The 16,632-nt window shown below is 37.2% G+C and overlaps 1 protein-coding gene across 1 annotated transcript in view; it reads left to right on the top strand.

Moving 5' to 3' along the window:
• The first annotated feature begins 2,373 nt into the window (after positions 1–2,373).
• Positions 2,374–16,632, top strand: part of LOC581328 (mediator of RNA polymerase II transcription subunit 1) — a 22,668-nt gene continuing 8,409 nt past the window's right edge. The window contains exons 1-15 of the mRNA XM_781334.5: positions 2,374–2,521; positions 5,617–5,729; positions 6,197–6,275; positions 6,885–6,939; positions 7,450–7,579; positions 8,480–8,580; positions 9,549–9,653; positions 10,405–10,466; positions 11,141–11,227; positions 11,834–11,945; positions 12,842–12,957; positions 14,075–14,214; positions 14,756–14,954; positions 15,717–15,812; positions 16,320–16,507. Coding sequence (XP_786427.2) covers positions 2,458–2,521; positions 5,617–5,729; positions 6,197–6,275; positions 6,885–6,939; positions 7,450–7,579; positions 8,480–8,580; positions 9,549–9,653; positions 10,405–10,466; positions 11,141–11,227; positions 11,834–11,945; positions 12,842–12,957; positions 14,075–14,214; positions 14,756–14,954; positions 15,717–15,812; positions 16,320–16,507 — 1,647 coding nt within the window. The 5' untranslated portion in view covers positions 2,374–2,457. The remainder of the gene's footprint in view (positions 2,522–5,616; positions 5,730–6,196; positions 6,276–6,884; positions 6,940–7,449; positions 7,580–8,479; positions 8,581–9,548; positions 9,654–10,404; positions 10,467–11,140; positions 11,228–11,833; positions 11,946–12,841; positions 12,958–14,074; positions 14,215–14,755; positions 14,955–15,716; positions 15,813–16,319; positions 16,508–16,632) is intronic.

Here is a 16,632-nt window from a genome sequence, read left to right as displayed (position 1 = left end):
GTCTTTTTCCTCTAATAACTAACGGAAAGGTCATAACTCCTGCGCTTTGCGCGGGACGGGGAAAACTGAAAAATAACTTAGTTCCTGCATGGCCGGGTTTATAGGGATAAAACTGTAGACATTGGGACATTAGCATTAATATATTTGTCGGTAATTGGTGGCTACTTTTGCAAGTACTACTGTTGAAGTACCAGACTACCGTCTTTGTGCTTTGTGCAGCAATGAAGCATATACAATGTCTCGCGACGTGACAGATCACTTTTCTCTAACTTCTAACCAATCAGATGGCCTCGTTTTTTTCCAGGAAGTGCCTGTGGATATTAATGCGCCTAATGTGGTTCTAAAATTGCAAATGCTTCCTACTCTGGAAGGGGACTCTGACCCCCTTCCAGACCCATCCCCCGCTTGGTCGCTCCGCCCCTCGCCGCTCACGCCTCGCTCCATCGTTTTTTCATATTATTTCACCCCATGCGATGTTGTGCCCTCCTGGTAAGAAATTCCTGGATCCGCCACTGAGAAACATCTGTATAGATTCTTAAACAGTGATTCCATTTTCCTGATGACTTCTACAGCATAATTATTGTTTAATTCTATTGATGGAGTAAAATTCTTAGAAACAAAATCCTTTATTTATATAGATACACATGTAATCTTATATAGTGCCAATAAGATTTGAGCATCATGCATTCAGTGAGTTGTTCAATATTCCCTATTTCAAGTTCCTCAATCTTTTGACGAAAGGACCTTGGCCCATTTGCCAAGAGTATTATTGCCAACACGGTAATAAGACTTTTTTGTAGGATGGTTACTTTTAACTGCATGTAAATAATAATGATGTATCAATAAACATATTCCTCCTGAGTTGCAATGGCATTTCCCCGCATTCAACTTGTAAAGCATGTAAAGCTTGTAAAGAAGTTAAACGAACTCCACCAGTAATGATTTTAAAGGTAATACAAAGTTTTGGGAAACTTAGGTGGATAGGGATTCTTTACAATTTTGATATATTTGGATGCCCCTGTAGATGTATTTTAAGCACTAGAAAATTTAGCCCCTAAAACACGGCTTCTGCTTTCGAGAAAAATTTAATATAAAAATTTACCGGTGCTCCAGGTAAATTTTGATAAATTTCAAAATAGCGCCTACGGCCGTACTATGGGATTTGCGACCATGAAAATCTCAGAATATGCAGTTGCAGGCGCGTACGCAGGATTTTTTCAAGGGGGGGTTTTAACATTTATAAATCGGTCCGAAAATTTCGCAACGACTCAGCCAGCCGCTGAATAAGGGGGGGGGGGGGGGGGGGGGGGGGGGGGGGGGGGGGTAAGAGGACACATTTTTTTTTTTTTTTGGTCCCAAAAAAATCGCAACGACTCAGCCGACCGCTGAATAAGCGGGGGGGGGGGGGGGGGGGGGGGGGGGGGGGTAAGAGGACACTTTTTTTTTTTTTTTTTGGTCTCGAAATTTGGAAATTTGACATTTTGCTCCCGTTGGGGGGGGGGTAAGGTCACCTTTTTTAGGTCGGCCATGGGAATAATTTTTTTTTTTTTTTTTTTTTTATAATTAAAAAAAAAAAAAAAAAAAAAAAAAAAAAAAATCCAAAAGGGGGGGGTTTTAGTTTTTTTTTAGGGGGGTTTACACACAAAAAATTTCAAAAGGGGGGGGGGTTTAACCCCCCAAACCCCCCCCCCCCCCTGCGTACGCGCCTGTGCAGTTGTGATATATAATTTCCAAATGGGAATCGGTCGATTTTAGTCAAGAAACATTGTTTTATATCTCAAATTAATATATTTACCTTGAGACGGGGAGCTATACAGCATAAAGAGTTTATTATTTACAATTTCATAACTTTCAACCGGGACAACGATCACTGAACATTGTAGGATCGCATATGCTTCCAATATGTTCATTTGAACCAAATTCATGACCCCACACCAAAACTTTGTATTACCTTTAATATTAATAATGGTGTCTTATTTCTTTTTAAGAGAATTACTCGCGCCATCATTACTTTCACTTCCATAATCTAACACAGATCGGATTAAGCCTTTATAAACACAGTGAAGTATTTCCGAGTTATTGCCCCATTTGGTACCAGCAAAGGCAGCAATACACCTCTTTTTTTGCATCTTATTGAAATTTTATTTCGATGTTTACGCCAGATCACTCGAGTCGAATCATACTCCAAAGAATTTGTATTTCTTTTTCCAATTGAATGCTTTTGCTATATATGTGTAAATCAATATTTTTTCTTTTTTTCTGCGCTGCGGAATACTTCGGCTCTCGATTTTGAGTATGAGAGAAAGAGATGCAGACCCCATCTATCACACCATTTTAAAAATATGAACAGTGCAGTGCAGTATAGTGATAAGTGACGAAGCAAGTAAAATCATAGATTATCTGTCTCCATCTACGACAGCATCAAATTAGGTCTTATAGGAAAATTATTTATGGAAAATGGCGACTTTGTCGCTGCCTTCCGCTCTACCAGAGCAGAATGGAGCAATGAAGGCACACCACGGTGAGTTGAAGGCTTTCATTTAATCAGTTGTAGATTGGAGTATATGTGTAAGATGAATTGTATGATTATTAACCAATATTTTCTTTAGGAGCAGCCTTTTTCCAATACGTAAATTGCGTTCATTACTTTTCAACGGAGCTCGATGCGAAGGAAGCTTCGCGGCGGAGCTCCGTTGATTTGAGTATGCGGTAGGTAGGCTACACAGCACAAGACTTGTCGGAGCTAGTTCAGTAGTCTATCCAGACTTTGACCCGAAACTCCTGGCGGCAGATACTCTACTAAAACATACAGATAATCGACTAAATCTTCGTCAATTGTTCAAGTAATGGTCATGATTTAACAGTCGATATGTTTCTTACCTGTTATGTGTCAATTTTCTTATCTTTTTTGGAGTATTTTCCTAAAAACGAAGATACACTTTCTCACGCGATTTACGGCAAACTGCTGCACAATACAATTGCATACCGTACCGACGGCTGTATCCCACCGTCGGTACGGTATGCAATTTTATTGTGCAGCAGTGTGCTGTGAATCCCGTGAGAAAGTGTATTTTTCCTAAAAACGAAGACATTAGACTGTCTAGAGTAGTGGCTCCGGTCTGCGGCCGATCGGCGGGAACTGCCGATTCTATTTTTATTGGAATACTCACAGAATACTTCAATACCCTCAATAAAGAGTCCATATACTTACTTATTAAATAGAAGTCACAAATAACCAAACTGACCCACAGCGTGGTCAGCATTGACCATGTTTCGAAATGCTTCGAGTTCCCCGGTTTGCGGGCACGCAGTACCGGTTTGCGGCACGCGTACGTCACAAAGCTTTATGCGCTACGTCACGATGAAAGCATGTACCAAATTACTACGGGTAACCCAAATTCTCATGTTTATCTGTTGCTACGGTAATTTGTGAAGTTTTAAACAATTTCACCTTTTCCTCGAATGGATCATCCCATACGGGGGTACGTACTACTAGAAACTATCGGGTCATAGGGGGTACACACATCAGCACACATACCATCATACACGATCCCGCATGTTATGTGTGTATTAAACCCCCCGCCGCAAACCAGAAAAACACGTAATTACGTGCCGGTTTGCGGTCACCCCATGCAACTAGCCATGCGGTGGCACAATCAAAATATCTGCGATAGGAGACAGACCACAGCCATCATACTCCACAAAAACATCAAATTTCACCTCCAATCGGACAAATATCGGACAAATAGAGCTACAATATTGATCTAGTCATGCCTCGATCTCTTAACTTAAAAGTTAGCACCTGCTGGAATTTTCATCGGCGAATGGTGCCGTAGATTTCCGACATCGCTGACGGATACTCCGTACCGATAGGAGCACCTGCTACGGACATTTTCGGCAAAGCAGAACTTACCGTGGAATCCACGGTAGGTTTCAATGATTATTATCGAGTCATATTCATTTTATTTTTGAAACAAATACCCCTGGCCGCAAACCGGGCGATGCCGCAAACCGGAGACTCTACTCTATATAATATTCACTTTCTCAAAGGTTTCACGGCAAGCCGTTGCACAATTGCATACCGTACCGACCCACAAAGGTGCGCGAGTGTGCGTGTGCAAGTTATACAGTGGTGTTTGAAATGTTGAGAATCAATAGATCTAGAACAGTTTTTAATACACAGCTATGATAGTAATTCAGTTATGTGTGGCTGAGAGGCACACATAGGAGCATCACTATCCTGGCTGTGTAGTAAAAGCTGTGCTTTTGATTCTCAACATTTCAAACACCACTGTACAAAATTCAACTGATTTTACTCAAAATCGGTACTTTAGTGACAATTGATGACACCTAAATAGCAGTAAAATACATTTTTTTTAAATTACTGATGTTAAAAACAATAATTTAAAAAATCAAATTGTAAGTTTAGTGTCAAACTTTGCTTACAGCTGCATCGACATGATTGTGTACAGTCTATGCGATATTGTGTGGTGTGTATATTTGTGTATAGACTTCTAGGTCCCTGCCTCGCAGCATGTATGCAGTGCTAGAGGTCAATACGCTTTATCATTGACTCTCTATGCTTTGCTGGAGTGCTGAGAGGCAGCAATTGCACACAATGCACACACTGCACAAAATTGCACACTACTCGACTAATGCACACAATGAATACGAAGTGGCTGATCGGCAAACTTGACAGTAGACTCACGATTTGAATTTTCAAAATATTTTTTCTAAAATCTGTAAGTTGAAAAGATCGTATGTTACTGCTATTTAGGTCGTCAAAACAGTTTTTAATACACAGCCAGGATAGTAATGCCGTCATCACTTGTCACATAAGTACCAAATTTGAGTGAACTCAGTTGAGTTTTGTACAGTGGTGTTTGAAATGTTGAGAATCAAATTAGAGGTTGTCTAAACAGTTTTTAATACACAGCCAGGATAGTAATGCAGCTATGTGTACATATAGCCTGGCTTAGCCTTAAAGAGAAGGTTGAGTTCTGGGAAGAGGTGAAAAATAATTTGTGAGCATTACTCATTCCTATTATGCAGGTGTGGAAGAACATCAGATAAGACATGTTCCCTGAAAAGCATGGCTCTTCAAATGCCTTCATATTCTAAATATGTATGTAACATCGTAAAAATCGGGGGGCCGGCTTTTTACGCCACGTGTTTGTGTAGTCCCATATACATCTTTCTGTGCAAGTGTTTGTAACTTTACCAAGACTTGGCCAAATTTCTTATCATTTTGATGATTCCAGAACCTTGCAATACACACAAATTCTTATATGCTAGATGATCAACCTTTTCTGGTCGGTTCCACACCGTTTCTTTCACAATGCAATCGCATGACCAGAACTCAACTTCATCTTTAAGCCTTCAACTTCAAGCCTCAAGGGCTTCATCATTTTTTGTTTGAGGAATCTGCTCATATAAATTTTTTATTTTGAGCTGTTTGGCTTTGCATCAAGTGTGACTAAATGAAATAGGAAATAATCTCCAATATTGGTGGTGTGGGGATTCTTTAATCTGGATGATGCTGGTTTTACATTGATAGAACTTAGTCTACTTGGTCTACATAACAACATCCTTCTTCTTTATCTGTTTTACATGCAGAGAATGGCAGTGACCATGATACGGTGCTGCCAAATCTTATGCAGAAGCTGCAGATGACCACAAAGCAGATCAAAGCATGGTCTCAAACAAGTCAGAAACTCAGACTGGCTATGGTAAGTAGTACAGGTTCCCATTAACTTTGTCACATCTTCTTTTTGAAACCATACATTGTAAAGAGTTTGTAGCTTTGCTTGACTGTCTGATTTAAGACATTAACCAATAAGAATAGATTCTATACTTTAAAAAAGATTGTACAGGTAGGCTACTTTTATATCTTTCTTCAAAATATACATTTTTTAAATTAAATTTTTTTATCTTACACAGCTTTACACAACAAATTTACAGTTTATGACTTGGAGAGCAAAATAAATATTCTTTTGTATTTACTAATGTAAAGTGCTTTGAGCATGTTTATGTAAAGGTGCTATATAAATATCAATATGTATGTACCGGTATGTATGTATACAATGTACATTCATATGTATTAAGGGAATAAGGTGTGTGCACTAGACCACTAGTATATGATTACCTACTAAATTATGTCATATCTTATATGTTTTGTTTTCTTTCTCTGTTATAGTCCAAGTACACAGACCCAGATCCGGTGGACCCAAATCGGCTCAAAAAATGCTTAGACAAGCTGAAGATGGCCATCAAAGGTATGATTCTTATTAAACAGCAAATACTACAGTGGATAGCAGTGAAGAATTAGCATCAATTGCTTTGGTTGTTTAATTTCTAACCAGAAATTTCATCACGTGCTTACCGATAGTATGTTGCTGCAGTAATTATAGAGGTAAAACATACAAGGGTCCAGTAAAACTGTGTACAATATAAATACGTAAAATATAGAGCCCTTAGAATGGTCATGTATGAAATGATATGTCTGTGGGAAAAAAACAGACATGAAATGATAGTATTAATGATAGAAGGCGTTATGAACTTTGATTCTACTTCTTTAATCCATTTCCTTCACCACCTTTTGTTCCTTCACACTAAATCTTTTCATTAATAACAGCATATGTTATAAACAAATCAACTGGACTTGCTTTGCTTTAGCTTGAGATGTTTCACATCACGTCCGGGACGCTTCATCAGACCGCCTAGTCTTTGGCCGCAATTCAGCCGTTACGAAAATCCCTCAACATTTCCAAAAGTTCCTCTTCATGGGTCAACAACCAATGTTTTTATATTTGATGTTATTAATCTTCTAGCTGGGTGATTGAGAATATTTTTAAACAAATCTTTTTTTTCTCTCTTTGATTTAGTTACCTCAGTGCCAGCAATGAATGAGAGGCTTGATGCCATTGCTAGACAAGTTGGGTAAGTCAAGTGTATAACAATGCTCATTGGCATAGCATACAATCCTGTTCAAAATATGGTTGATTCATCCGATTCATACAATATTTCCTTTAAGATTTGGAAATATGATTTGACATATTTGTAAATTCTCTCCCCCCAAATCTTGGCATTTAGAGGCATTATGAAAGAAAACAGAATGAAATTGGGATATCAAATGTAAGTAGTAGGAGTAGTGGTGGTTATTTTACCTGAGTGCTGAGAAAGCATAAATGCTTGTTAATAAGCAACCAGAGGACCGATGGCTTTAGGTCCCCTCTGAGGGACCTGGTAATGAGGGTTAATGCCTTACCAAAGGGCACTAGCGCATCGACTTGGTTTTGAACTCGGGTCACCGGATTATGAGACCACTGCTCTGCCAACTGAGCTATCGCGCCTCATTATAATGTTGAGCAGGGTCATTTGCAAACAAGAATTAAAATATGATTATATATTTCTTGCAGGTTTTAACGATGTGAATGTTTTTATTTACAGGTTAAAAGCCAACTGGAGCATAGATAATGTGTATCTCAGTTCAGACTGCTTCTATGTGGAAGTGCTTTTAGCACCTAATGGCGGCGTTAAAGATGTGATTCTGGTGCATGGCATGAATGGTAATCTACAGGTAAGAATTACACTTACACCAATGTGTTCAGTGTTCACTTCCTCAGTTGAGTGATATTTAAATCATGTAATCACTTATCTTCCTCCTCACTTATCTACACCCTCATGTTCATTGTTGTACCCATTTAAACTAAGTGTGCCAACGTTCAGATCTTTTGGAAGTAGTTTTACATTTCGATATGCTTCCAGTTCCAGTATGGGAATTTATATCCTATGTTGAATCTTGTGAAAGATGGTCAAAGACAAAGAAGTGTGCGATATACATGTACTATTTTTCTTTTTTCTCTCATCTGAACAATGTTATAGAGTCCCTTTAAGCAAGACGGGGTAAAAAATATTTCTCAAATTTAGAATTTAAATGCAAGGAAAACGTGTCCTTTTACATATATTTTTAAGTTTCTGTGGAAAGAGGGTGCTGCCTGTTTAACCCGGGACCACCCATTTAATCTTCCTCCTTTTGGGGGGAATTTCTTTGTCTCATCCCTGGTATAAAGGTACATGCACACAATCCAAACTCATGTCCTAGTTAAAAAGAAAACCCTTGAGTCCTTTTTTTAAACTGGTAATAATCACACTAGAGTCAGCTGTGTAATGTCAAAGAGGAACATCATGACTTCTGATGATCCATTGTTATTAAACTGGTGTGTTCGCTCAGTCAGTAGAGCGTCCGCCTCACAACCGGGAGGTCATGGGTTCAAACCCTGGCTGCGTCATACCAAAAGACGTTAAAAGATGGGAGTTGCTGCTACCTTGTTTGGCGTTTAACAACAAAGGGATAGAGCAACGTCGATCGCTCACGATCAATTGGGCAAAAAAAAAAATCCCTTTTCGGTTTAACTTAATAAAATTTGGAGTGGACTTTACAAGATTATTATTATTATTATTATTATTCCATGAACAGAGTTGTGAGGAGATGTGTGACGTGTTGAAGAAGAATGACTTCAAGGAGTTCACGGAGCATCTCAAAGGATTATGTCAGATGTACCAGCTGGGTGGAGACAGGTCAGCTTCACATATCACAAGTTTTACATTCATTAAATGGTTGTTGTGTTCACTCAAGGATATTCATTGAGGGGGAACCACTACTACTTAAAGTAAAGGTTGTGTTCTGGGGAGAGGTGAAAAAATAATTTTTTATTATGCAAGTGTGGAAGAACATCAGAGAGAAAATGTTCCCTGAAAAGCATGGCTCTTTAATTGCCCTCTCATCCTAAAAAGAAGGCCCAAATTTTATGCCACATTTTTGTGTAGTCCCATATACATCTTTCTGTGTACAGTGCTTCTTACTTTACATTGCAGTACACACCAATACTCTTTCACAATGCAATCGCATGACCAGAACTCAACTTTATCTTTAAATTACCTATCTACATCTGAATCCACATGTAGTTTTCATTCTCTACTTAAATGTATAGTCTGAAGTATTGCTTGTCTGTCGTTTTGGATTCTAAAGATGAGACATGTACACTATTCTTGTCTATGATTATTTCGATATGAAATCTAAGAGAGTAATGAAAACAAATTATAAGTGACATTTTGATGTGCATATAGCTTATATATTAAATACATTTAGCCAGAGAGTAACATTATAAAATATGGTAATTTCCTTTTTTAGAATAGAAATTATAGTTGAATGTTTGTCTGTCAAACATCACAGCCTTGATAGTGAATGTTTCACTATTCTTTCATTGTAAATGTGTATAGTTTCAAATTGCATTTGTGTTGCTTTCAATGTGCATGCATATAATAATAATAATAATAATGGGTTCTTGTATAGCGCACATGTCAGTCAGATTTGACCCTCCTGGCACTCTCGATTATTACCCTGGCTTTAGCGCGGCTGCCATACGGCGCTCTAGCATTTCAAGGAATAAATTCCTACCAGGTACCCATTTACTTCACCTGGGTGCAGTGTGGCAAATATAGTTTGTTGTACTTATGCCTACCTACATGTCTTTCTTGTTGGACAGTAAAATGAAAACGACAGCTTTCAACTGTCTGCAGGCTCTGGAGGTAGATATCAAGACTCTCTTTCACATCAGTGGTATCAAGTTTGGTGCATCACAGCAGCAAGGGTAGGTATCTATTCAAAGTTTCACATTTTCTTCTTCAATAGAAACATTAGGAGACCTTGAACTTTTAAAGGCATAGTTTAACAATGTTAAATCTGAGATGCACGGCCCTACGTGTTATCAGTGTCTGTGATATGTTGTTATATTGAAACCCTAAAAAAACTGCTTCAAAATGATCAAGAAGTGCCTCAAAAAAATAAAAACCTTGAGTGACCAGATTTACCCTACTTGTTTTCCCCAATAGACTGTAGTGTTATGAAAACCGTTTGACAAACGCAAAATTTGATTTCGATTTTCAATCATAAATATCTTGATAATCAGAAAGGTGATCGGCTTGTAAAAGTCATGGGGTTCCTGACTGACCTAAAAGTTTATAATTATTGCAGCATGAGCTAAATCAAGGATTTTTTTAAGGGATCTAAGGCAAAGTTACTGGATTCCTTTAAAACATCTATGCATTAAAAAATTACATTTAGCACAATTGGCTTCGAAAAATTCTTTATTTCCTAAGAAATCAGATCATTTTGGCTGAATATTTGATTATCAAATTTTAGATCATTTTAATAGGAAGAAGGTAGGATTTTTAAAGAGCTTGATTTGGATTGTATTTGGGAGAATCAAGGTTATGTTGAAGAAAATATGAAGCATTTATCTCATTTTTTAAACAAAATTTATTTTGATGTTGGATGATTTGTGTGTGAAACGCTGAGTATAGGCCTGTTATTTTGACGTTGTTTTCTATCCATGTTAAAAGTGGAAGCCCTCTTCTTCACATCACCAAGGGCTTTGTGGGATACCTAACACCACGAGTAGGAGGTAAGCTGTCCATCTTATTACTTTCAAATGTTAACAATATTTATTTATTGATGATAAACCATAATTGCAGGAAAGAAAGCAACTCATAGACATAAGTCTCCTCCTTTATTGACAAAGTAATTGAGGAGAAGTTGATTTTCTACCAAATTGCACGAGAGCAATGAATTTGTTTGTGGTCAGGGTCGATCAAGAGCCACTACTTTAGTATCATGGTATCCTGCCTCTTTGTTGTGCTTGTGAAATTGAAGTGATTGTTAGTGATGATTAAAAAAGGCACAGTGTGTAGCCCTGCTCATGTTAGCATAGGCAGTGATTCACACACTTATGACTTTCAAGCTCCCTCTTCTTCTCCTTTATGATAACCAGGATTTAGATCACAAAGAAACACCACATAATGTATAGAGTGTGCAGTGGGGGTAGTTTGTATTTGGCAGCCATACCTTGTGAATTAGATACATGCATGTGAAGAATAGTTTGAAAGTCTTATCCACCAGTATTGTCTCACTACTTGTTGTATGGCCCCATGGCCCACTTTCTAACTCCATTGAGCTGTGTCCTTTTGATGAACAATGGTTCCAAACGCTTTGTAATAACTGTCTTTTCTTTCTATCTCTTACCATCTCTAAGTAATTATCATATTGATCAGCTCATATTGATTACTGTTGATTTCCTAGGTCATCTGATGCGTCTCACCTACTTTGTGTCTCCATATGATCTGCTGGATGTGGAAAAGAAGCAAACAAAAGAACTCTCCCTGAAAGGTCAGTTGAATTATAGCAAAGATGGTGTCTAAGCCACTCAATCTGGAGTTGTTTGTTGCTTGTGACACCATCCATCTTATAAAGAGACATGTGACATATTTTCTTTCTTAAAAACAGCTACTGTAGGTGATGTGGGAGGCACTATTTCCTCTTTTCTTTTTTCTTTTTTAGAGAGAGAGAGAGGGGGGGGGGGGGGGGGAGGGGGGCGTCATCTGTCCATGCATCATATGTCTTCAGAATTTTGTATGACAATGTAAAGAGTAAAATGTCATGGAGGTATGTTATGATGAAAATTATTGTCTCAACATCTTAAGAACCACTTGAGGTTTTAAGTATAACATTGATATTAATGCGCATGATAATTTGGATATGGTAGTGTCATTTGCAGGTTACTTTTAATTGTACATTGAATATATTGTAAATTCAGGGAAATGTGTGAAGCAGGAATTGTTAATAAAGAATAATTTGAAGGTCGGCAAATGTTTTGGAGATGCAGTTGCTTTAATCTGTTTACTGAATATTTCATAACCCTTTCCTACTTGTACTTTCTTTCAAATGTTTAAAAAAAAAATGTATACAATATTTGTTTGAATGTTATGAATTCAGAACCGTTGCCAAAGGATTTGGGCTTATCAGTGACTGTGAGTATAGAGACAGCAGCTCAGAGGAAGATTCAGACAGGTCCTACTGTGATGGTTACAGACAACAAGATCACCAAGTAAGTATACATCTAATAATTGACTTAAGCCCCACAGTACTACTTGTAGCTACTTGCTCCCTCTATATAGAAAACAATGCCTAAGCGATGACCATTGATCGCCCATGATCCTCTTTTTTAAATGTTAATTGAGAGCTGAGTTGATGAGATAACCACCACATGTCCAGTGACCTTGCAGGATGGTCTAATCCCTCCTATAAACTAGTACAGATAGGCTTGAAATCTTGCTCACATATGACACAGGTTACTGCCTCAAGAAAACTATGGCTACAAAAATGATAACTATTTTTCATCATGTAAATGAATTTCTAGTATTGGTGAGAAAAGGTAGCTGCGTCAACGTAGGCCCCTTTGCGTACTCACTTGACTATGCGTCATAAAGTCCGGGAATGTGGAGTGAAATATTCAGTTTTATGCTAAAGTCTATTTCACAATTTTATTCCCCCATTATGGATATGCCCTCCTGATATTCAGCTATGCCCTCTTTTGAAGTATCTCATTGTAGTGTAAGCATCAGATATGAGGATAATGATTTTTCCTGATATCAAACTTTTGAAAGAGAAAGCCTGCATAGTGATAACACTTGTTAAATTACTACCATTAAGCAGCCTAAATTATTTTGGACACTATAGATGGCTAGGAACAACAAGATCAAGTGAGGTGTACATGTATCTTTTAATGAATACAAGATGTCAGTCTTTGCCAGTTGCACTAAACGATGCATGTCAGGGAAGCTAGGGTTATAATTGTGGACATTGTTTCATTACAACTGGCTGTAAACTTGATATTTTTAATAGATTTTACGTGAAGATTATTATCACCAAGATTGTTTTAGCGAGTCCTTGCACAAAGTGTTGCATCTAACCATTGAATTATACTTTTTTTTTTTTTTACAGTGTAATGCCATTAGGCAATCAAAACAGTATTACCATCCCTGCATCGTTTGTGTTAAAGCTAAGTGAGCCTATGCCTATGTCACTCATCCTTCTCAAACAACTGCAAAATATCTCAGGTAAGTGAGGACATCAGTGTTGAAGAAAAAAAAATGTCCTTTATATTTACACAAGCTCTTTCTGGTGTTTCTAAAAACCAACAGTGTAACATTTCCTTTCAACAGATTGTGAATTATCCCTCCCCCTTGATTAGCTTCCCAGAGCTCAATAGGTATTTACTGCCATGCCCTTTTTTCACTGAAAGGCACCTCAATCCCCCTCAAGGTATAAGCAGAGATGCCAACCAGTACGATTAAATCGTATTTAGTACGATAATAAGAGTGAAATACGATCTTAAAATCTTAAAATACGATTTTTCATTAAATAAAACACAAAAACAACATAAAAACGGCGGAATCGCATAAAAACATGTGCAATTAAACTTTGCTTTACTATTTTCTCATTAAATTTTAATGAAAGAGCAAACTCTTTTTCTGAAATTTTACTGGCCTGGGCCGACGGGTCAGTGATAGTGTCGGGTTTTCGTGAAAATCTGATTCTTTTCTCAAAAATCTGATTTTTTAGGAAACTCGGTCTGTTTTTTGTGTTTCAAGAGGTTGGCATCTCTGTATTAGGAGTAATTCTATTTGCAGATGTATTGGTACTGTGAGAAAACGCTTAATTTTGTGGACTGCTAAGTATTGTGTTTAATAGTATAAAATTCACTTGTCTATTGCTAGTGTTAGGAAACAAGGTAATTTATCTACATGTATCTCATAAAAGTACAAAGTCTTATACTCAAAGAATCAGTTCTGATTTTTTAAACTCTTATATCACTTACAAGTATATGTACTTATGTACATATATGTACATGCATTTGTTGTAAAATATTATCTATCAAAGGGAAAAACTTGTATTCAAAGTAATACCCTAAGAGGCCTGCAATTGTTAACAGTAACTATGAAAAATATCAGATTCTCATGAATAAGATGTACTTTCTATGCAAAATAAACAAGTCTGAAATATAAAAATTGTCCCTACATGTATTTAATGTAGCCCCCCCCCTCCTCTGTTACTAAGTTATAGTTATTATTGTATCAATTTTGAATAATAAGACCTGCTGATTCTTCTACTTCCTGTGATTACAATGACATTAAAAACTTCTTTATTCTCTTCTCTTGACCTCTTATGTAACAGGTGTTTCTACACAGTATGCTGATCCTACTGCTGCTACTCCTCTCAATACACTCATCTGTAAATTCACTCTAGACCCAGTCACTTTCCTACAGAATCAGGCCAAAGAAGGTCGCAGTAATAAAACTAAAAACTACATTGTGGTAAGTCACTCGCATTTTGTTTGCAAATAAAGCATGGTAGAATACTTGTAACTGATCGCAGAAATTGCATTCAATTTTTAGCCTAGAACTTAGCTAGACTTGGATTACAAGTTTTGATATTACTATTATTATCAATTTTTTTTAAAACAGAAAAGTTTAGTTTACATCTATTCATTAAAAATTAAGTCGTGAAGGTTGAACTTGAACAGCACCTTTCAATGTCTGTGTAGATTGACTTCTTGAACTGATGGCTTCTCTGAGCAAGGTCCAAGCAAGAGCAAGTCAGAATGAAATGGCCTGTACAAGTAGATAGTTCTGATCTGACATTTGCTACAGGTGTAGGGTTAGGGTTTTAGTTTTAGTTAGGGTTAAGTTTTAGTTAGTGTTGAGTCAAAGGTTGAAGTTGGGAATTTGATGAATGTAAACAATATGACTGCTGAGCAATTGGCTGCCGGAGAACGTTGTACAATTGATAATGTCTTTGATATTGTCATTAAATAACCTGAGGTTTTACCCTGTCCATGTCCCTTCTTCTGTATAGGAACTACCTGATCAGCATCATTCATACATCATCAACGATGGGACCAATCCCAACGACCTACGAGACATGCAAGGTGCTCTGCTCTCTAAGATCACCTTCACCTTACCTAATACTGTAGTTAAGATCATCGCACTTCTCAGACAGCAGGCTGTCTATAACACTCTCATCGCTAGCTGTGTCAGGAGCAAAGATGGTCAAGGTTAGTATGTGTGTGTCTCTGTCTGCATGTGATCAGGGGGGTGTTTCACAAAGATTCTAATTCGAACTTAACTCTAAGTTGGACTTAAAAATTATGTCGAGCCATTTGTAGCCTTATCATGAAATATATTCTAAAGCAAAAATTCAAGTATTTTAGACTGTTCATAAATTCCACATCAAGAACATGATATCTCCCATGATAATCGAAAATATGAATGATTTGAATCAATATTTTGTGCCTTTTAAAATAACTTTTATAAAATATTTTCAAAGACGCTAACGGCTTTCCATAATGGTTAAGTCCAACTTAGAGATAAGTTCAACTTAGGATCTTTGTGAAACACCCCCCCCCCAGCATATTTAAATCTCATTTGTGTTATAGGTTTCCAGAGTGGTGGCTTTGGCCGTGAAGAATGGAGTTTTAATTTTTTTTAACAGAGGTCAAGATTCTGTTCATTATGTGTAAAATCTAAACAAAAAATAAAATTAAAAAATATATGTTTTCTTATGTAAATATTGGCCTAAAGCTTGTGGTTGAGAAGTTTTTAGAGTTAGAGTTCTACTTGATGTTAGAAAGCAGTATTGATGAGCAAGTGATCAACAGTTTGATTTGAAGGTTGGTGATTGACCTGTGACCTTTACCTACACTTATTTCCCTTTTTTGGTGAACAAATTGGACTGTGTTGCATTTGCAGCTCAAGTTGTTGATTGTAATCATAGCTGTAGAGTAAACCTGGTGTATGACCCCCTGTTTCTTCTGTAGAACCTCATGAGGCTGTGCTATTTGAAGTGACCCCTTACACCAATCAGAAGTTAACAGTCACCTTTGAACATCCAGCCAGGGAAGGAGTTGCATGTGGTAAGTCAATCTCTCTCATTTTCAATTTGTTTTGAAGCAAAAGAATTCATAAAGAAATCTATCCTAAGAGTTTACCCACTCCATCAACGTAATACCTCCCTTCTCACTCTTATCCAAGATGTTGTTCTGCTTTCATTTGATTGGCGTACATTCATTGAGAAAAATTACATTTTGAAGAAGATTTTTGTTAAACATTTCTTTCATAGCTGAAGGTAGAGATGTGTACATGCCTTCAGTGAATTAATTTTGTGTATTTGTTGATAATCTATGGAAAGACTATGGAAGTCATTCATTTTTCTACTGCTCTGTAGTGAATTGTTATACTCACTTTTAGTAGAATGTTAATACCACAACAGTGAAAGAGCGGTCTCTGACTCTTCAATGTTCTGTAGGCCTTTCCAATGAATGGAACTTAATGTGTTTCATTTGTATGTTGAGTGAGGCATCATAATACCTTTTAGAAATCCTCTTATGATTTCTATTTGATTTTCTGTTTTATGTTGACAGTCGAGTTGGACTTGACTGACCAATCTGCAGTCAAAGCCAAACTCCATAGTGGTCCAAGTGAGGAACCTTTCTGTTCTGATGACTATGCAACCAGAGTGCTTCAGAAATGTCTCTCTATTCCTATCACTATGAGAGCCATCATGAAGAAAGCTGAGCAATGGCTGGAGATGCAAGAATCCAAGAAATCGGTAAGAAATTTATACTGTTAAATTGATAGGAATTTAGAAAGTGAAACAAGCATGGATGTTTTGAAGTTTGATTTTCCTGCTTTTATATAATTAACTAGACTGGGTCTAGTCAACACCCTTGTCTG

Source organism: Strongylocentrotus purpuratus, unplaced genomic scaffold (genome assembly GCF_000002235.5).
Source record: "Strongylocentrotus purpuratus isolate Spur 01 unplaced genomic scaffold, Spur_5.0 spur5_scaffold_7, whole genome shotgun sequence".
Lineage (NCBI taxonomy): Eukaryota > Metazoa > Echinodermata > Echinoidea > Camarodonta > Strongylocentrotidae > Strongylocentrotus > Strongylocentrotus purpuratus.
Note: the sequence above shows the minus strand (reverse complement) of the source record. Positions and strands in the feature narration are given on the sequence as shown.